Source organism: Acanthochromis polyacanthus, chromosome 8, assembly GCF_021347895.1.
Source record: "Acanthochromis polyacanthus isolate Apoly-LR-REF ecotype Palm Island chromosome 8, KAUST_Apoly_ChrSc, whole genome shotgun sequence".
Taxonomy (NCBI): domain Eukaryota; kingdom Metazoa; phylum Chordata; class Actinopteri; family Pomacentridae; genus Acanthochromis; species Acanthochromis polyacanthus.
This window is the reverse complement of record NC_067120.1, coordinates 1,308,364-1,330,996: the sequence shown is the minus strand read 5'-3', so window position 1 is coordinate 1,330,996 and position 22,633 is coordinate 1,308,364. Positions and strand designations below refer to the sequence as shown.

General features: G+C 42.8%; 1 protein-coding gene and 1 long non-coding RNA gene across 2 annotated transcripts in view; both read right to left on the bottom strand.

Annotated features, from left to right (window-relative positions):
• Positions 1-4,089: 4,089 nt before the first annotated feature.
• LOC127535192 (uncharacterized) lies at positions 4,090-9,178 on the bottom strand. Its single transcript, XR_007943859.1, has 2 exons — positions 8,652-9,178; positions 4,090-4,912 (listed from the first exon to the last, which is right to left on the bottom strand). It is a non-coding gene; the product is annotated as an uncharacterized LOC127535192 (long non-coding RNA).
• An 8,715-nt stretch (positions 9,179-17,893) lies between these two features.
• Positions 17,894-22,633, bottom strand: part of si:dkey-246g23.2 (solute carrier family 66 member 2) — a 65,920-nt gene continuing 61,180 nt past the window's right edge. Inside the window, exon 5 of the mRNA XM_051952374.1 lies at positions 17,894-19,401. Coding sequence (XP_051808334.1) covers positions 19,227-19,401 — 175 coding nt within the window. The 3' untranslated portion in view covers positions 17,894-19,226. The remainder of the gene's footprint in view (positions 19,402-22,633) is intronic.

Here is a 22,633-nt window from a genome sequence, read left to right as displayed (position 1 = left end):
TATTATGCTGTGGTTTCACTGGTCTGTCCCTCTTCAGATCAGATTAGGCTGAATGTGGAACCTGGACTAAAAGGAGTTTGACTCTCCTGGCTTATAGCATCCTTTATACTTGGATAGAGATGTAATCTGTGACCGTTGTTGCTCTGTTCTGATCTCAGCTGCGGTTCTGACTTTGTGGTTGGAGCCGAAGCCCAGGTGAGCTCATCCATCAGAGCGGTTTGATCCTCGTCCTAATGGGTCATTCCCTCCTCTTCATGCTGTGTTTCCTGTCCTGCACCTCCACCATCTATCTGCCTGCTTCAGGCCCGCTTTACTGCTTTTACACCAACAAAGCACTGTTTAAAGAGAAAGGAATATTCACTTCCTCATCCAAGAAAATACATTAACAGATGAACTAAAAACAATTGGGTTCATTTTACCTAGCTTGATTAGTAACTATATAATCTATTTTCGTAATAGTTCATATGAAAACCCATAAAAGTGTTGATGAGAATGATTGGATCTCACCGTGTGATCATTTCTCTGCCAGACTGAGTCATGTGAGCTGCAGATGGTAAAAGCGAAAAGCCCAAAGACAAATTAGAATGGCTATTTTAATCGTCAGTTATTGTGACATTTGTATTCTTCATTATTCTGTTCACTGACTGTTTCCAAAATAGAAAAAGAATCTTCTCCCAGAGCCTCAGATTTTTAAATATCTCGTTTTGCCTGAAGCAGTTTCCATCAGTCCTGTCCATCAAGCTGGCTTCTGGGGCGACAGTCTGAAGAGATTCCATTTATTAACGTAGACGGCTAAATAAAACTAATCACAACAGCTGGAATTGCTGCTAGAGACACTGAATTCTGGGCATTTTTGCTAAAATGACCGAACAAATCACCACATTCAAAAATACATATATATATACACTACCGTTCAAAAGTTTGGGGTCACTTAGAAATGTCCTTATTTTTGAAAATTAAACTTTTTTTTTCAATGAAGATCACATGAAATGAATGATAAATCCAGTGTAGACATAGTTAATGTGGTAAATGACTGTTCTAACTGTAAACGGCTGATTTTTAATGGAATATCTCCATAGGGGTACAGAGGAACATTTCCAGCAACCATCACTCCTGTGTTCTAATGCTACATTGTGTTAGCTAATGGTGCTGAAAGGCTCATTGATGATTAGAAAACCCTTGTAGTTATGTTAGCACATGGATAAAAGTGGGAGTTTTCATGGAGAACATGGATGACCCCAAACTGACGACCACGACTAAAAGCCCAAGTTGTTGACCCTCCAAACTCCCCAGAACACAATCCAATGGGATGTTCTTAAAAAAGCCCGATCTCCAGTGGCCCAACTCACAGAACCCAAAAGATCCACTACCTGTACACTTCTTCTCAGGTGTGTTGTTTAATCGTGTTGAGGACCGTGCCTTTCCCCTTTTCTCTGTCCTGTGTTGCATATAGTCCAGTGTTAGCCTTCCATGCATTCGTCCAGTCCTTGATGTTGTCAATGTATGTCATCGTCTGGTGTCCTCTTGCTTTCTTCCTTTTTATTTTTTATTTCTGTTACTGCAGGATCCTCTATGCTGTAGCACTAGCATGGTTTTTCTTGGCATCATACTGCCTTCTGCTGTCTATTTACCCACAGGTGGAGCTATTTAAGCCATAGCTGGTACCATATCAGGTCAAGATGGATCTGAGAACAATGACAATTAAGGGGTTGTTCCACCTTCCTCAAAGCCCACAGATGAGCCTCGTCACCGGATGCAGTTTAACGTCATGCCCAGGACACATGGAGCAAAATCAGTCAACGGCTGGTCTCACATAGCCAGAAAGAGCTCCACGGTGCTGTCAGTGCTGAGGAATGGCCTGGCTCCTTATTATTCAGCTGCAGAGGGAAATAAAAACATTCTGGCTTGTTTGTAAACCAATCGCAGCTGTCTTGACACAAGATGCAGTGATAGTCATTGCAGGGAAATGAGTATTGTTATAAACATCTCTAATTCTGACTAAGCAGCTCCATCTTTACAAACAGTACAGATGTTTGTCAGAACATCTTTAGCGGGTAGTTGCTGCTCAGAGGTTGATGCAGTTTCCCCAAAACCAAAGGGTTTCTGAAAAAGAGTACGACACAGATAACAAGCGGAGGAAACAGCCACCTGGAATGTCTGAAGGAAATGATGGATGTACACCAAGAGTCTACATCCAGAGAGTCAGACCAGCTGATGGCTAAATGTTTGCTGAGACGGGTAGATAAAGTGGTTTATCAAAGCTTTTTACACTAAAAATCAGCTCCCTGCTGCTGCTGGCAGCGAGGTCGATGAGACTGAGCAAAAAACATAAAAGGACGTCTTTCATCGTACAAAAGGTGGTGTGATCCATTGCTGATTGAAAAAATATTGATTAGTGCAACTTTATACATACCGTATTTTCACGACTATAAGGCGCACATAAAAGTCTTAGATTTTCTTCAAATTGTGCGGCGCGCCCTATGGTGCAGTGCGTCCTGTGTGTGTTGTTGTTGTTGTAAGGCGGACGTAGACCAGGTGGTTTTTTCCACGCATCACCATCGCTGTTGATCTGTGACTCTATGCGTGCCCATCTCACAGCCGATGTGAAAAAACAAGTGAAGCAAATGAACTCTGAGCTTGCTGTCATTCCGGGAGGCCTGACAAAGGAACTCCAACCGCTGGACATCGGTGTGAACCGGCCGTTCAAAGTAAGGCTGCGAGCGGCGTGGGAGCGATGGATGACCGATGGAGACCACAGTTTCACTAAGAGTGGAAAGCAGCGCCGGGCGAGTTACGCCACAGTTTGCGAATGGATTGTAGATGCTCGGGCTAACGTGTCTGCTGGCACTGTTGTTCGAGCTTTCGCAAAAGCCGGCATCATTTCCGAGGCGCCGCACGGCACGAAAAGTGACTCTGACAGTGAAGAAAGTGAGCCTGGCATGTTTGATGGAGGTTTAGCGCAGCTGTTCAATTCAGAAACAGAGGATGAGGACTTCCATGGGTTTGATTGATGACGATTACCGGTAAAAAAAAAAAAAAAAAAAAAAAGTGAATACCAAACTCAGTTTTGCTCCCGCTCTATTTTTACATACGCACACTTGTGTGCTTGTTTTATCTGTGTTTTACCATGCCCGCGCCTATTGATGATTAAAAAAATGTTAGTACTTTGTAATCAATACTTAAATAAAGCACAACCAAACTCAGTTTTGCTCCGGCTCTATTTTTAAATACGCACACTTGTATGCTTGTTTGTGTGTTGTTGTTGTAAGGCCGACGTAGTAGAGGACACCATGAGAACGTTAAAGGGGGAAGTGTGGGCGTGGATTATATATAAAACCCTCGCCATATAATCAGGTGCGCCTTATGTGTGTTTTAAATACAGTAATGGCACACATAACTGAGACTGCGCCTTTTGGTACAGTGCGCCTTTTGGTCGTGAAAATACGGTATGTTGGAACCTACACTCTGGATTACACAGAACTGCAAACAATCAACACATGAAAACAGCGTAGTTCCACCACTGCCTCATCTTTGGTGGAGAAACGTCCATTTATAGGAGCCGTAAACCAAAGGTTCCAAATGCGCAGAATAATTCTCCCTCTGGTGAACGTCTTGCAGTCTTTCCAGTGTCGTTCAGTATAGCCTTCTTTAACCCTTGCCTCAGGTTAAATCAGGACCAGCTCTCCGTTTAAAGGGTCAGATTCTATCTGCCTATTAGTATTCCACCTAACAGGTTTCAGCAGAATAATTAAGCTGGTGTCGAGGAATACTCGCCTAGGTCCTAACTGTCTTCTTCCAAACGTCTTACCCCTCTTACTCCAATAAATACTCTCTTACTAAGCAGCCCTCCTAAGTAGTAGAATTGATTTATTGACCACGTTTGTTAACGACAGCTTTCCTCTTAAAACTGTAGCACTTGTTGATATTCCTAGGTTCGTTTTAGAGGTTTGGATAACTAACCCCAGGGGTAATGTTTAAATAACTAGTTGGATTAAAGTAACCTTTAAGAACCATTAGATTTAATGCACACAATCAACTTAACTTTTTACCACTATGCAGAATAGGTGAATCATAATCATTTCATTAGACTTCTCTTTAAATGCAATATAGCGTTTTATTAAGCAAGTTTTAGCAAGGGCACAGCATCAATTCATGATTAAACAATTTAATTATTTCTGATTATTTCAAACTAAACTAAACTAAGCTGAGCGTACCTAAGAATCTTCTCTAATTAGTAAATTTAGGAGAGAGAGCGGACAGCCAGGCCTTAGCTGCCACGCCCGGTCTTGACCTGCGTCTAGTTGAACTCCTCCGTGGACCAGCAGACTCGGTACGAAGTCTTCTTTGTGGGCAGAGGGTGTTCTTCATAGGCAGGGGGAGTGGAGAGGTCCCGATAGCCAATCGTTGGTCTGGCAGTTATCTTTAGTAGCAGCTGGAACACAAGTGTGGGCGTCTCAGCTGTCTTCTCAGTCGGATGGTGGTGGTGGAAAGCCCCCGTCTCATCAGGCTGTGGTGGGTCACTGGGTCCTCCAGCCCCTGGAGTGGAGCAGCCCTCTGCTGCTGCCTCCTGTGCCTCTCTGGATGCCATGGGTGCTGTCTTCTCTTCATCTCTTTGGAAAACTGCAGACCTCTCAGGACTCTCCTTTCAGCAGAGTGTGGTCCTCGCTTGTTGAACAAAGTCAGAAAAAGACTTTGCCTCCAACGATGTTCTCAGCGAACTCTGGAGCCTAAGTCCCGCGTTGTCTTCACGTCTCTTGGGCAAAAGGGTCCGGTGTCGACTCTTCAGAACTTTGGCGATGCTCTCCGGCAGCTCCGGCGAGCAGCATCTCTCCCCTCCGGGGGAGAACTCCCAATTCAGTGTCTGTGTCTCTGGGTTTTATACCCTAGTTCGACTTCAGCTTAGCACATACACCTTTTCACACACAATTCTAACTAATAGGTACGCCCAGGTAATTAATTCATAGGTTTAAGACACAACCTTCTTCCTATCACGCATACATCATTCTTTCCATCTTTTCTGTTAACACATCCACTTGTTACACACACTTCAGTTGTCATGACAATGTAGGCCTGAGCCCATCCTGTCATCCTGTGGAAACTCCAAGTTCCTCATTTCTGAGGAGACTTCTGCTTTTCCCATCCTGTCTGCATACAGCTCAGAACAGCACAGATTACTTCCATTCAAAACTCACTTAGTTACACTGAATCCCTTCTTTAAATCATTTTTCTTAGCATGATCAAATAACTTATTTTAAATCATTCTCTTCTATAGCAATCATCATTTCCAGAATATATATCAGCCTATTAAAATCATTCTTGCATCAAACATAAGCATAATCATGTGGTTAACTTATATAGTTTCTCATTTTAACTTTTCATTGGTCTGCTTAAAGCTTGTATTTAGGTGGTGGTTGCTCCTGGGATCTCAAATAACTAGGCCCCACTTGACACCCTCTCCTTGAGATCACAGGTAGCTAACACCAGGTCATTTTAAAAGATACTCATCATCCTCTGGAGCAGACAGGTTAACCACATCACCCAGCTGTGTCCATGCATCGTCTTCAGTGGTGACGGTCACTTCCCCCACGATCTGCAACAGTTCAGATGTGTCCTCACAGCCGCCGATGACTTGCATCTCTGCATCATCTGACAGGATTCTGCTTTCAGCATCATCCAGTTTCTTCAGGGCTCTGCCTGCCCAGAGCCTCGTTGTATTTCTCTGCATAGTAACCACCCCTTTAACGTTGGCTACTCCGACGAAGGGTGGTAAGCCTTGTGTGCTCGTAGCCATGGTTTCTGGTTCCTGGTTTTCTTTAATCTGGAACTGGCTCTAGCTGCTCCACTTCTTGGATTCCTCTTCTTTCAAGCAAAACTGTATTGCTATCTAAAACTTGCTTTATTATGTCAGGCTTCTCGTATTTAGCTCTTCTTAGCATGCCAACCACACTGTAGCTGTTAGCTTTCTTCACTGGTTTAGTAACCATATGGAATGACATAGAGTCCACCAGCACTAAAAGGTATTTCTCACCTCTTCTCCCTGCAACCCCCATTGGGCCTGCTACGTCCATGCAGATAGAACCCCAGGGAATAGTGCTCCGGATGGTGAGCCCGTCTACTCTTCGCCCTCGGCATCCTGCGTTGTATCGACCACATACTTCACAGGCCCTCAGCACTTGTCGTATACGGCACTCTGGAATCTTGAGTTGCAGCTTCTCCAGCTCCCTACGGGTAGGTAGTGTGCTCACATGGCCAAGCGCTTCATGTACGACCCGCACCACTTCTTCCACGTACTTCTCTGGGACAATTTTTCTTTTAGGGGTTTGGTCCCATTCCTCGATCCCGACAGCAATTCTTCTCTTCTGGACGAAACGATCTACCTCGTCGTTTCCCAATCAGTGAGCCCCCCAATCTCGTCTGGGCTCTCTGGTGCTTCAATTTCTCACTTCCCTAGTGACGCTGCCATCCTCTACAGCCGCTTCTCTGCCTCTGCAGCCGGGGTGCCTGCAGCTGATGTGGCCAACTCTATTTTTGGCCTTACTTCCTCATCTGCGTCTGAGCTCTCACCCTGCGATGCAGCATGTCCTGTAACTCTCATTTCCTCATCTGTGTCTCTTGCAGACAGTTGCTCCATCCCTCTCCTACCAGTACAATCTGGTTCTGGTACACCGGAGTGGAACCTGGGTGAAGCTTCTTCGAAGCGGACTCTCTTACCACTTCACTGATCGTTGTTTCCCCGGGCACTGGGGTTTTGGAGGATGAATCTTCTTCCTCTGATTCATCGGAGCCTCCGACTTTCGCGTCTTCTTGAACTGACTCTTTTTCTTTGGCAGGGACGAGTACATCTTTCTCTGGCTGGCCCTCAGCCATCGTCTTTGTCGTCTCGGGTTGTCTGCTTCCTCAAAACCTCTCGTAGGACCGTTGAGCAGGGATGAGTGCAGACTCTGTCTGGCTGCTCCACGGTGCCTCTTTTCTGGGGTGCGCTGGCCCAAGGTCACTGCGGCTTCTTCTAGCCTGCGGTTCTCACTGTACCTCCCGTCAGGCGTGATGATCCCGTGTCTCTCTGTCGGCTGATCACCCGTGCTGTGGATCCTCGGTCAGAAGGTCTCGTCTTTTTCTTCCCCGATCTCCGCAGCGTGGACCCTCGGTCAGAAGAGATTGGCCCTCTCTTCCCCAGTTTCCACTGAAAGGTTCTGGCGGTTGATTCTAGGTGTCGGTGCCGGACCCTCAGAATCTTCTTTTGGACACTTTTTCTTCACTCGTGCCCACCCAGGGACGCCATGTCGGTCAGTATCATCTGACAGGAGTCCCTTTTTAGCGTCTGTCTTAGTCGAGCCGTGCCCACCCAGGGACGCCATGTCGTTCAGTATAGCCTTCTTTAACCCTTGCCTCAGGTTAAATCAGGACCAGCTCTCCGTTTAAAGGGTCAGATTCTATCTGCCTATTAGTATTCCACCTAACAGGTTTCAGCAGAATAATTAAGCTGGTGTCGAGGAATACTCGCCTAGGTCCTAACTGTCTTCTTCCAAACGTCTTACCCCTCTTACTCCAATAAATACTCTCTTACTAAGCAGCCCTCCTAAGTAGTAGAATTGATTTATTGACCACGTTTGTTAACGACAGCTTTCCTCTTAAAACTGTGGCACTTGTTGATATTCCTAGGTTCGTTTTAGAGGTTTGGATAACTAACCCCAGGGGTAATGTTTAAATAACTAGTTGGATTAAAGTAACCTTTAAGAACCATTAGATTTAATGCACACAATCAACTTAACTTTTTACCACTATGCAGAATAGGTGAATCATAATCATTTCATTAGACTTCTCTTTAAATGCAATATAGCGTTTTATTAAGCAAGTTTTAGCAAGGGCACAGCATCAATTCATGATTAAACAATTTAATTATTTCTGATTATTTCAAACTAAACTAAACTAAACTAAATTAAACTAAGAATCTTCTCTAATTAGTAAATTTAGGAGAGAGAGCGGACAGCCAGGCCTTAGCTGCCACGCCCGGTCTTGACCTGCGTCTAGTTGAACTCCTCCGTGGACCAGCAGACTCGGTACGAAGTCTTCTTTGTGGGCAGAGGGTGTTCTTCATAGGCAGGGGGAGTGGAGAGGTCCCGATAGCCAATCGTTGGTCTGGCAGTTATCTTTAGTAGCAGCTGGAACACAAGTGTGGGCGTCTCAGCTGTCTTCTCAGTCGGATGGTGGTGGTGGAAAGCCCCCGTCTCATCAGGCTGTGGTGGGTCACTGGGTCCTCCAGCCCCTGGAGTGGAGCAGCCCTCTGCTGCTGCCTCCTGTGCCTCTCTGGATGCCATGGGTGCTGTCTTCTCTTCATCTCTTTGGAAAACTGCAGACCTCTCAGGACTCTCCTTTCAGCAGAGTGTGGTCCTCGCTTGTTGAACAAAGTCAGAAAAAGACTTTGCCTCCAACGATGTTCTCAGCGAACTCTGGAGCCTAAGTCCCGCGTTGTCTTCACGTCTCTTGGGCAAAAGGGTCCGGTGTCGACTCTTCAGAACTTTGGCGATGCTCTCCGGCAGCTCCGGCGAGCAGCATCTCTCCCCTCCGGGGGAGAACTCCCAATTCAGTGTCTGTGTCTCTGGGTTTTATACCCTAGTTCGACTTCAGCTTAGCACATACACCTTTTCACACACAATTCTAACTAATAGGTACGCCCAGGTAATTAATTCATAGGTTTAAGACACAACCTTCTTCCTATCACGCATACATCATTCTTTCCATCTTTTCTGTTAACACATCCACTTGTTACACACACTTCAGTTGTCATGACAATGTAGGCCTGAGCCCATCCTGTCATCCTGTGGAAACTCCAAGTTCCTCATTTCTGAGGAGACTTCTGCTTTTCCCATCCTGTCTGCATACAGCTCAGAACAGCACAGATTACTTCCATTCAAAACTCACTTAGTTACACTGAATCCCTTCTTTAAATCATTTTTCTTAGCATGATCAAATAACTTATTTTAAATCATTCTCTTCTATAGCAATCATCATTTCCAGAATATATATCAGCCTATTAAAATCATTCTTGCATCAAACATAAGCATAATCATGTGGTTAACTTATATAGTTTCTCATTTTAACTTTTCATTGGTCTGCTTAAAGCTTGTATTTAGGTGGTGGTTGCTCCTGGGATCTCAAATAACTAGGCCCCACTTGACACCAGTAATGTTGTTCCACATAGAGAGAAAACTATGATAGATGGAAACGATCTCCACATAGAAGCCTCAGGACTGTAACATACAGTAATGTAATGTAGATCTATGACGTCATTTGTTATGTAACCTGTTTCTACCAGCTGAACTGAAGGCTTCACATTCTTATATAAGCAGAAGTGCACAGAGATCAGTTTGAAAACAAGATTTTTTTTTTCCATCTTAAATTTTCAAACCCCTGAATTTTTAAAGACACCTGAGTGTTGTCTCTCCGGGTGCTTCGTCCTCGTCTTCCTCCTTCCTGTGACCTCTAGAAAGACTCATCCATCCTCAGTTTGATCCCGTCCCACCGGCTTGTCATTACATGCCTGGGGGTCTTCCTGTCCTGGACCGTGGGACACTGAGACTCAGAACCATCTGACTGCACAACGTTTCCCAAAAGCATCCAGCTTAACTTGTCGTTTCCTGTGATGCCCTTTCTTTCATTTCTCCAGTGTAAACCTTATTATCAGCTCTGGAAGTCTGACATTTTCTACAGTAACGTACAGTGCTTTGCTGTGTACCTGGTTTCTGCTTCGCTACATCTTCCCGTCTCCTCTCCTGCTTTCTCCTTCCTCCATTTAATGCTTCATTTCAAAGCAAACGGACTGAAATGCCACCTGGTTATCAAACTGCCAGAATTGCCTGCTCCTCTTGGTCCTGTCATCCACTTTTTGAGCAAAGAGAAACATATCAAATGTCATTTTAAAAAAAAGGTTTTTGGTAGAAATGAGCAGTAAAAGGCTTTTAAACTTTAGATGATTTCATAGGATTGTTCTCACATTCTCCACATAAAGAGCTCTTCATGGGTCCATTATAGCTAGAGTAGGCAGGTGATGTTGGCCAACAATTCCATAATAAACTTTTAGCATTTTATGATTCAGGTGATCCAGAAGAAAACTAAACTTCTGCACCTCATTTTGGTGGGAAAAATCTATCAAACTCTGGAAGGCTTAGGCCAATCAGAGGCCTTTTAAATACTGTACAGAGCATTGCTGTGTGCCATGTTTTCTCCTTTTATTGCTCCACCTCCAGCAACCCTGGACTGGAAACCATCATCTGGTTATCAAATTGTCAAAATGACCGTCTCTAATCCAAATGTTTACATTCTTTAGCTTTGTACAAAAAAGGTTTGTAGAAATGAGTAGTGAGACTTTTAGAAGACTTCATGATCTTATATTATTTTGCTCATGTTCTCTTCAAGTGGTTTTGCTGCTTTCTAGGGCCTGTTAAAGCGAGAGGAGGCACTTTTTGTTGCCAAAAACTTCTATAATAAACTTTTATCATATGATTTGAGTGATCTGAGTAAAAACTAGACTGTTGCACCTCCTTTTGGAGAGAAAAATGCAGCCCAGGATGGAAGACTTTGTCCAATCCTCAGTCTTTTTACCCACAAAGTGAGTCAGTTTAACCCTTTAAGCTTCAGTCAATTCCAGCCGTTTTCAGTACAAAAAATCGCTAATATTCTATTTTTAAATAAAAAAATTTACGAAAAATACAGGGAATATTGGACGCACATCGCGAGGTGCATTTCCTTGAAAACGACCGATTCGTGGATTTTATACGACTTCAGGACATGTTTTGGATAAAATAGTTTACTGGCTTGTGTCGTCTGGATGTAAAAGGTTGGATTATGGCCGTTTTTTGTGGAATATTTTCATCTGTGTGTAATAATGAACGCGGAAATGTGAGTCGCGCTGTGTACGTTGAAGCCGTGTATAGAGAACAGATGGATGAATATTCGTTTTTGTCGGACAAATGTGTTTTTCTCACCCGCTGTGGTAATCACATCTGAAAGTGGTTTATACCGGCAGATTCATGAGAATCTAAGCTTTCCATCGGTGTATAGTGTTTGTATAATCGTGTTTGCAGCCGTCGGACATTCTTGAAATTCCTATGCACTGAAGCGTAAAGGGTTAAGAGGCAACAAAGTCCACAGTGGCTGGGTGAGTGAAGGGCAGGACTTTTGTTGAAGAATGTTGACTGAATGTGTAAATGCATAGAGGTGGTGAGAATAGAGAGCTACAGCTGCCGGGCCTGTTATAGTTTTTATAGTTGTTTTTTCTACACTTTCCAGACTCCACCCTACTGCAGCGTTAACAATAGACCATCTGCCTGCTTTGAGTCTAAATTCTCAAAAATAAAATGAGCTTCTTTCATCACCAATTATTTATTTCCCCATTTAAGGAGGAAAACAGGCGACCATATGCCTGCTCTGATAAAACCAAAAATATGAAGATGGCCGTTCCTCAGATTCCACTGCAGCCCTGAGTGGAAGCCTGACCTTCACTCCAACAGATGGAGGACGTCCTTTTTCCAACTTGTCCTTATAGGGATTAAGCTGAAAAGATGTGAGATTTCTCAACACATGCACATCTGGATGAGGTTGATTACGGCGTACGACGTTATACAAATAAGGGATAATTTAGCTCAGGAGAGAAATCATTCAGTACCGCCGCTGATGGCAGTTTGGACAGAAATCACGCACAACATCTACTTGTTGGCAACAGCTGAGGAAGCTGTTAAGTGCTGTGAGCTGATTAGGAGATTAGGTTGTATTACAGATCTAAATGTGAAGTTTTACAAACGATTTAGCAGTGACTTGAAAATGTTTGTGCAATTAGTCTTGGACAGATTAGTGTAAACATCCATCCATCCATCCATCCTCTATCCACCGCTTTATCCTCACTAGGGTCATGGGGGGTGCTGGAGTCTATCCCAGCTGACTCGGGTGAAGGCGGGGGACACCCTGGACAGGTCACCAGTCTGTCTAGTGTAAACATGCAAAACAATTACCAGTTTCTATGTAAAGTTAAATCCCTGAAAACTAAAAATAAAGACTTTGCAATTTCACTTTATAGAGAGAAACTTTCCAAACCCAGTCACCTACTTTGAGCAAGATTTTGGTGACAGTTGGAAGAAAAAGACTGAAATTAAACAGAAAGAACCCTCAGCAGAACCAGATTCAGGGATGGGGTGAGGGTACAGAGGAGAGAAACAAACACAAGAGAACAACAAACACTAGGAGGCTGGTAAGGCCAGTACCTGCAGGTCAGTTTTAGAGCCAGAGATACCTGAAAAGAGGACAAAAGCACACAAAGTTAATGACATGCACAGACTGCACAGAAATGCATGGGGAGAAGGTGAAGTGCATCATGGGAAGTCCCCCTGGAGCCCAGACTTCTAGCAGCATAACAAAGGGATGCTTCATGGTCACTTTAACGTCCCTTACAGGCTTTATCAAACCGTGGACGTTGCTGTTGTGTAGCATGAGCCGTAACCGTTTAGTCCCCATGAGGCCACATGACTCTAATGCAGCAGACGACTTTGTAAAGAGGAAAACTTCCAGAGAAGACATTAACTGCAGATTGTAAATTAGTAAAACTATAAATTTAAAATCATTTCTAGACCATGACAAGTTGTTTGGATCAGAAAGTAAAATACTAGATTGTTCTTTTGTTGTTCTGTCTCATTTTTGTAATTTTTTGTCTTACTTTTGTGTTTCATTTTAGTTTCATTATGCTTTGTTCGTTGTTTTGTGTATTGTCTTTGTCATTTTTTGTCTTGTTTATACCGTCATGCCTCCATCATATATTTTTTCTCTTTTTTGTCATTTTGTAGCTTTTTTTGTCTAATTTTTTGTCTCTTTTTGATTTGTGTTTTCATTTTTGTCATTTTGTGTTTTGCTTTATTTGTTGTTTTGTGCATCATTTTGTAGTTTTGTGTTTTTTTGTCTTGCTTATGTTGTTTGTCCATTTTTTTTAGTTGCTTTGCAAATTTTTTTGTCTACTTTTTTGTCTCTTTTCTGTTTTGTTTTATGTTGTTTGTCTCATATTTTGTCTTTTTTCCTCATTTGTGTCGTTTCGTGTCTCGTTTTTGAAATATTTTGTCTAGCTTTTGGTGGGATTTTTTGTCTGTCATCTTGATCATAAAGTAAAATGCTCCAGATTGCTTTGATTAAAACTTGGAGTTGTGGTTATTTATCGGTTATTCTGCTGTGGTTTTACTGGAGATCAAACTAAGATGAGTTGGACCCCCCTGGTCTAACGTTACATGTTAATGGCTAGATAAGGAAACACAAAGACTCATTTATAGCAGACAAACTGAAGGTGGAAATTTCTACCTCCTCACTAGGAATCCTACTCGTCTCACCACCTTTAACGATGTCAGCTCACTAACAGACCTCTAAACAGCGTCTTTATACTGTCCAACCAGTGAAATCCAAACAACAGAAGCTTCAGTTTGATCCAAATGTTAAAAGACTTCAAGTTATTACTGTGGATTTGCAGTATTTAAGCTTTAGACGAGCCTCTCACGCTGCTGGTCACTGAGACTATGTTACTGCTGCGCTGCAGATTTTACTGGAGTCACGCAACTCTTCTGAATTTTATTTATTAATATTTGAACAGATCAGTCCAGTAAATGACAAGAGACTCTGCAGAGAAGCTTATAGAGTTTAAAGGTGGACTGTTGACATTAAAAAGATCAGCTTGCCTCTTTTTGTTGAGCCTCAGTAACACTATAATAGTATTTATCAGATGTGCACTACAGCTGGCATTCACAGAAATGAATGGAAGTTTGGAACGCTGAACGGAGATGAAAAGTGCTCATTCCCGTCTCCCACAGCATGACGACACACCATCATTAATAAATGGAGCAGGACGGGGCAGAGCAGCATCACAGACATGATGTGCAGGTGGACTATTTTAGCCCGCCTCATCCATCATTAAAAGCAGCCACTGAATGGACAGACGTGTGGACGATCAGCTGATGGATGGGTGGACAGGAAGATGGCAGGCAGCCAGACAGCTCTATTATGGAAAGGATTTACAGTGAAATACTTTAAATATATCGTAGGTGAAGTGGTGTGTTTGTATAGTGAACAGATGTGGTGTGTTGCTGTCAGGTCTCCAGAGAAGCTCCAGTCTGACTCGGAGTCAACTTTTTATTAATGCATGTAAAAGCCAAGTGAGGAGACGAACCAATAGGTGCAGCACACACCTTGTCCTCGTACAGCTCATCTATAAACCATAGTGTCCCATTACCTAAAGAATCCAGCTGAATATTCTCCCCTCCACACTGCAGTGCTGTCTGTCAGTGGTCCTACTCTGTAGAGTTGTGGCCATCTGTGTGTGTGGTGCTGCATTAGCTGGAGGGGATTAAAGCCTGGCAGCATACAAGTCTTAATTAACCCCCACTCATCAGTTTCCTCCTCCTGTGACCAGCAGCAGAACTGCCCAAGCTCAGCCTGGATCATCAATTCCAGGTCTTATTTGGTGCTCGATCTTGTCCAATAGAGGAATGTAAAGTTTTCCCATGATGCAGCTCTCCTCATCGATCATGAAGTGAATCGCATTGATCATCTTGTTAGAAAACGATGTTCTGCTGGGAAACCTGAAGTCCTGGCAGTCATGCGGATGTTACTTATATATATATATATATATATATATATATATATATACACACACACTTATTGTTTTTAATTTATTCTTTTTTGCTCTTTTTTTCTGTATTTTGGTCTTACAGGGCTAAATCTCTTCCTTTCCACATGCTCCAAGACATCCACTCATTTCACAGTAAAAGCATGGAACTGTATACTGGAATATAAATAGTTTATATTTCAGAAAATGAAACGATAAATATCTTTGCATACATCCATTTGCCATCATGCAGTAAAAACAGTTTGAACAGTAACATTTTTTAGTATCTTTTGCATTTTTTATGTCATTCGTGTACATTTTCAGAGATCTTAAAACAGCAACTAAAACTCACAAGACTTCTGACTTCTTGGCTCATTGCTGCAACGGTTAATTCTAATTGTATGTCATGACCAAACAATGAAACAAGCGGTACATCTTGTACGTGTTTCTTATCAGCAGTGCAGCGGTAAGACAACAACACATTCCCCCTAATGTGAACCAAACCGAGTGCATTAAGCTGTCCAGCTGCCCTTGAGAGAGAAAAAGTCTAGAAGGGCCTGAAATGTTCCAGTAAAGCCGTGGAGGACGCTGCTCTGAGCTGCTGCTGAGGGAAAACAATATAAAGATGAACATCTGCTGATAAGAACATATAGAATAGTAAAATAATGCAGCTGCAGTCCTGGTTTGGGATGCAGGAGAGAGACGATAAGACGGCTTACAATACGGCAAACAGATGGAAGATATATGGCAGAATGCAGGCACACACAGAAATACAATACTGACAACTAGCAGCCCGTATTATAAGAGCTGTCCTGAAACACCCCCATCTCTACCAGTGGTTCATTATACTGGCAGGATAAAGCTTTTTTTTTTTTCTTTTTTTTCTTTTTTTTTTCTTCTTCTTTTTTTCTTCTTCTTCTTTTTTTTTCTTTCTTGTTTTTTTTTTGGCAGGATAAACCTGAAGCACTGCAGGGTTTAATTTAAATATGATGCAGGCAGAGATTAAGACAAGGACACAGCCTGTTGAGTCAAAAAAGGTGATTGAAAGACTTAATAAACACATGATTTTACGACTGAATTAAACCGTACAGGAGGGGAAGTAAAAGAGAAACCCGCTCTGACTACTGATCAGCTGCTGAGTCTCATTTGTTTCACCCTGCAGAGGTTCTATAAGAGGAAACCATCAAGAAACAGGGGAAAGGACCACAATCACCTGGAGGCTGCAGTGTTAAAATTAATGTTTCAATTATAAACACAGCTTTTGAATTAGATACGTGTGGATTTTTTAGCATTTGGGAGTCTGGACAGGATGAATGAAGCTTCTGTATGAGCTGTAATGTTAGACAGAGATACGTCCATGTGGAAAACACTGCAGATAACAAAATGAAATGGGAGGCAGGATAATAAGATGATTTGAGTAAATGACTTTGCTTGAGTCATCATGGCAGCTGATAACCTTCTAGCGGCTCTAACGGCAGCTCAGCGGCGTTTTAACTCCCAGCAGAACGAAGGAAGGAAACGTAAAACATTAGCATGCTGCCCATGCTTTACACAAACCGTCCTCTGTCTAATGGAGCGTTTCTGGTGGAGTGACGACACTTCCACGTTTAATTGCTGCTATTAACCTGCTATAAAGTGAAAATGAATCAAACTAAAGGACTGTACCCAAAGTGTTCAGTTGGAAGAGAATCAGGAAATGGGGACGGCATTTTATGAGGGTTTTTGCTTAAAGTTTGACTGTCCTGGAGGGCGCTGAAAGATGTTTGTCTCTCTGAGTTGTTTTAAAAATGGAACAGTTTAAGCAGCCATGGGCCAACGAAAAACGCCTTTTAGGCTGGATAAGAGTCTTTTTCAACCATTTCTTCTTGCAGTTGACTTCAAGTTTGGAGAAATTAAAACTTTTCTGGCACATGCAGCAGGTTTAATTCTGTGCGGATTTGGAGTTTTGCTTCGGATGACGGTCCAGTGTGACTTCTACATCCAGAACTTGGCTGCTACTTCTCCAGTCTCTCCTCCATCTGTGCCGCTGGCTGCCAGACACACCGACTATTTCCACCTTCATTCCCAACAACTGGCAGGCCGTTCTTCTCAATAATGCTGCACTTTTCTTCTAAAACACACTTTTGGTGCCTTCATGTCCTCAGCAGTTGCTTCCAGAATTCTTGGCTCATCCAGATGTTGCTTTTCATGCATCAGATGAAGAGTTTACAGTACAGGTGACGTTTTCTTCTGACTCCGTTTGTGCAGCAGATGTTAAGTCGAGGTTTTGCTTTTCCTTTCTGTGCAGTTTTCTTTTAACGTTTTGATTTTTGGATTTTAGTTTTGGCTTCCACAGCTTTCCTTAAATGCCATTTCTTACTGACATTTAAAGACAGAGGAAACTGTGAGCTGGAACCACTTTGATATCTCATTAGAAGCTCTAATGCAGGGGTGTCCACCATGAGGCCCGTGGGCCAAAAGTGGTCCTCCAGAGGGTCCAATCCGGGCCTCAAAGTGGAAAAATTACAGAGAAGACATTAACTGCAGATTGTAAATTAGTAAAACTATAAATTAAAGTGAAATACTAGACTGTTCATTGTTCTTTTGTGTCTTGTTTTTGTAACACTGTGTCTTATGTCTGACTTTTGTCATTTGTCTCATATTTCTGTAGTTTTGTGTTACCTTTTTGTCTCGCTTGTGTTTTTTTGTCTCATTTTTATCATTTTGTGTTTTGCTTTGTTATTTTGTGTGTTGTTTTTTTGTCATTTTGCGTCTTTTTGTCTCACTTGTGTTGTCTGTTTTTTGTCGTTTTATTTCTTGCTTTTGTAATTTTTTGTCGTTTTTGTCGTTTTCAGGTTGTTCATGATATTTTGTAAAAAGATAATTCCTTAAATGTGAACATTTTCAGCACATACTTATTTTACACTAAAACAAAGAGAAATATTGGGAGTTTAGAGGTTATGATGCTGTGATCTGAAATCAAACTGGGCTGAATGTGGAACCTGAACTAAAATGAGTTCCCCTGATCTAACGAGTTAATCAGGGCCTAACGAGATGATGAAGTTCTGAGTGTTTTACAAGTGGCACAATTACAGTTTAATTTTCTATCTGTTGTATAAAACACTAAGTCTGAACTGTAGGGCAAAATTTTAAAAAGGTTTAAACAATTCAATATTGTTCAGTTATTATTTTGAGATTTTTGAACGAAAAGAAGATTCAAAGGGGAAAAAAAGTGAAAACAAAAGATTTATGCCACATATCTTCAAACCTCTGGGATCTACTGTGTGTTTGTGAAACTTTCTTTTTATTGCCTTGCACAAATAGAGGTTCATATACTTTTCAACAAAATATTCCACAAACATCCTCACTTATTAATGCCATAAATTACTGGTTCTGTTTTAGTCGCAGTAACGCTTCATCCACATAATCCATAAAACTCCATACAGCGCCTTGAAGTACATTTTCTTCTAAACCAAACCTCACTTGGAAAGGGCTTGAGAAATGGGCCATTTTGTTATTACATTTTCCAACAGAATGCTTCTTTCCAAGGAGTCAGAAATGTCAGCGGGTGACGAGTGTGAACACAGAAATGTGTTCAATAAAAGATCAAGGTAAAAAAAAAGAAAGTAAGCCTTCGACTGCCTTTCCTTTTTCTAAAATGTGGTAAAAGAGAACAGAAAATCAGCAGATAATGAAATAATAAACAGAAATCAGTAGTCAGCGGATGACGTGTGATAAAAAGCCACACATTCAGTAACACGTCACATGAAGAGCTGAAGCTGAAGTCTGACGTGTTCTTTGGTGTCTACCAGACATTTGGTGACTGACGTATGGTGCAGAGCATCGGAGCATGCCCGTATTATTTCTTTGTTCTTTGCAGACTTTGAGGGAAACTTGGATTGTTTGTCAATCTCAGCCCAAAGCAGATTGTAACCCGCAGACTGATGGCCTGCATAGCTACCATTACCTGATGTACATTCTGTGGCTTTGGCTTAGCGCTGGACGGCTAAAATCCATTCCAGCTACACAGAGGCGAGAATGCCAACACAAACACACACAGACGAGCACACATGCTAGGTATCAGGAGAACAGTCCAGACAATCAGGAGTGTGAAGGAGGAGATCCATCCGTCAGGCAGCAGATTCCAGCGCAGGGCTACCGGAGCAGGCTGGCTGCTACTGATCCGCTGCCAACGTGAATAATGCTTCCCTCTTACAGCTTCCATGTCCTCTACACTTAAGGAGTGCACATAATCATTCACAGAGACAAAATAAATAGTAAAAAAAAACACTTAAAATGCACCTAAATGCTGCCTTATCACACGTAAGGCAAATAAATTTGGTTTTTGGGGCTCGATTAAAGATGCTAATGAGCTTTTCAAGTATAAACTGGTGGTGTGATGGCACTTGGAGGTACCTTGGCTGGTTCTCTTGAAGCACAAGTGTTGACTGAAGGCTAAACACAAAAAAGATTTGGTTTCTCCACATTCGGGCATTAAACGTCTGCCTCGACAGCTCTATCGGCAGATTTTTTTAAAAAGGGTTTCTCGTCCTCAGACTTATTAAAATTGATTTTTTTAAAAAAAAGCTCTGGCTTGTACGTGAGCCATCCTAACAGGTCAGCCCAGTTTGACCCGTGAGTCTTGGTTGTAAAGCAACACCTGGAGCAGGATGAACACATCGATCATGATCTGGACGGAGCCGCAGACCCAGAACTGAGCCGGACTTTCATTCATCACAAAGTAGGTGGTCTTGAAGACGTCGCCGGCAGTCCACAGCAGCACCATCTTCACACTGCATCCACAGACACACAAAGAGACACAAGTCAGAGGAAGAGGATCATCTGCATTCAGTTACAGGACACTAACACAGATGGAGTCAGTAGCCGATTAGCTTAGCTTAGCTTAGCTTAGCATAAGGCTAAACTAGAAACAAGGGGAAGCAGCTAGCCAGGATTTTTCAATTCTGAATCTATATAACAGCAGGTGTAAACCTTACAAATGAACATATTATATAGCATTTGTTTTGTCTGTTAAGCTAAAAAAACAACAACCATTCAACGATCAGTTCATCCGTGCACTGAACCCTTCATAACCAACACAGAGAAAGCAGAGGATGTTTCTGGAAGGCTGGCTGTAAACGCTCACATGTACAGTGGACGGACACAGCACAGGACTTCTGGAGAACTTAGAACTTTCCACTGTTTTCCATCTGTGCATGTGCAAGTTAAAGCATATCCAAGATGTGGTAGAAACGTCTTCAATTAGAACACATTGAATGATTAACTATAAAGGTGAGGATGACAGAATCTCTGAACACAAAAAAAGCTTTTTGTTCCCATCAGCATTTCTTTTCCTGGTGCATGTGAAGTCTGTGTTTGCAGTACAGTCTGCAGACGCTCCCTACAGACCTTCGTGGACTCGGGTAGATGATGAAATTTACTACACGTGTACATCATTTATTGAGAGGCTGTCAGGCAAACAGTGGAACAAGTAGCTTCTAGCAGTTTTGAGGAAGACGGATTGTATGAGTGAACTGTGGAGGCGCTTGTGAACAGATTTTATGACCACAGTCAGCTGTTAAAGGGAAGAAAACATTTTCTGAGTTGATTACAGAAACCCAAAGCAAAGGAAACACACTAAAATAAAGAAACAGTCTACCAGATATAATTTCTTACCTCATTTGAAGGCATTTAACAGATTATTTTTGGTTTGTGTTCGACTCAGTAGCTGCTGTCCAAGAAACAGCAGGGGAGGCTGAGAAAAATCCATCAACAGACCGATCAGACCGATATACAGAAAGATGCACACAAAGATGATCTGAGAGACACCAGGCCTGAGAAAAAGGCTTTACAGAGGACACAAGGCCTGAGAAAAAGGCTTTACAGAGGACACAAGGCCTCAGAAAAAGGTTTTACAGAGGACACTAGGCCTGAGAAAAAGGCTTTACAGAGGACACCAGGCCTTAGAAAAAGGTTGTACAGAGGACACCAGGCCTTAGAAAAAGGCTTTACAGAGGACACCAGGCCTGAGAAAAAGACTTTACAGAGGACACCAGGCCTTAGAAAAAGGTTGTACAGAGGACACCAGGCCTGAGAAAAAGGCTTTACAGAGGACACCAGGCCTCAGAAAAAGGCTTTACAGAGGACACCAGGCCTAAGAAAAAGGCTTTACAGAGGACACCAGGCCTTAGAAAAAGACTTTACAGAGGACACCAGGCCTGAGAAAAAGACTTTACAGAGGACACCAGGCCTTAGAAAAAGGTTGTACAGAGGACACCAGGCCTGAGAAAAAGACTTTACAGAGGACACCAGGCCTCAGAAAAAGGCTTTACAGAGGACACCAGGCCTAAGAAAAAGGCTTTACAGAGGACACCAGGCCTTAGAAAAAGACTTTACAGAGGACACCAGGCCTTAGAAAAAGGCTTTACAGAGGACACCAGGCCTGAGAAAAAGACTTTACAGAGGACACCAGGCCTTAGAAAAAGGCTTTACAGAGGACACCAGGCCTTAGAAAAAGGTTGTACAGAGGACACCAGGCCTTAGAAAAAGACTTTACAGAGGACACCAGGCCTGAGAAAAAGGCTTTACAGAGGACACCAGGCCTTAGAAAAAGGTTGTACAGAGGACACCAGGCCTTAGAAAAAGGCTTTACAGAGGACACCAGGCCTGAGAAAAAGACTTTACAGAGGACACCAGGCCTGAGAAAAAGACTTTACAAAGGACACCAGGCCTTAGAAAAAGGTTGTACAGAGGACACCAGGCCTGATCCCAACTCTGAAGGACTTCCCTGAAACTTTACAAAAAGCATCAGACAGAGAGAGGAAGGAAGCTCTGCTATCACATTGTTCTCCTCCACTCAGCCTTTTCTATCCTGTTTTATCCATTTCTTTTCCCTGTGATTCTCTTGCCTGCTGTCTTCCTTCTTTGCTGTCATATTCTTTAACTCTTACCCTTCGCCCTCTGCGTTCTCACCTCACTCCGACCCTCTACTGTCTTCTCAATTCTTTATTCCTGCTCTCTGGTCAGTCAGGTCCAATAGGCATGAATGTAATATGTTTTTTCATTTCTTATTATTATTATTAGAGCTGACCGGGCCGAGGGACGGAGCAGAACCATCAGTCATCGGTGGGACATGCTGTAGAGGTCAGACATGGTGAGGGAGAAGAGACAGAGAGGCTGCAGAGGACAGCATTTATCTAGACGGGGTAAGGAAACGAGCAGAGAGAGAGAGCGAACGGGGAGCAGACCTCAGTGAGTCTCCTGTGGATGCTGAGTGTGTGTTGGGGTAGAGGCAGCCTAATGACTGTGGGGACAGCAGTCCTGCTCTATCCTTCAGCTCCCCTTGCAGAGTCACATCCAGTTCCCCCCCAGGTTCCCTTTAGGCCCCGCTGTGGAGCTGAAATACTCGCGGCAAACAATCCTGCCCTTCCACAGAAACAGCACAGAAACGAGGGCAATATTACTTAAAATATCCACGGATGCACCAAATGTAGGCAACGCAAGTGGTATGGAAATGTGATTAACAGCTGAAAACACGGGAGAGCTACAGGATGTGGAATGATCGGAGCTCAACTCACAGCTGGTAGGATGGATGGGATGCAACGCTGCACATCTGGACGCTCACATACACAATCCTATCTGTAATAACACACCCAGAAGTTTACCTAATGACCGTCTAACTGTCGGGGATCCACCGCTACGGGTTCTTCAGAGCTGATTATTGGTAATAAAGAGAGGCCAGTAACTGGTATGTGGCTCAGATACACATTAAGTGTAAAGTTTGACCAGCATGTGAGAGCAGAGAACCTGTCCAGGCTTCGTCATTACTAAGGGTGATTATAACTAAATACGAAAAACAGAAATAGGATGATTAAATTAGGACACTCTCCACTGAGATTTATCAATTTGTCTCCTGCAGTTCTGTCTCCTGTTCCTCTCTATTTTCTTAATCTTTCATTCTTTACTGCTCACTGAAGTCCATATCTCACAGCATTATTAATTACTGCCTTCCAGACTGTTTCAGAG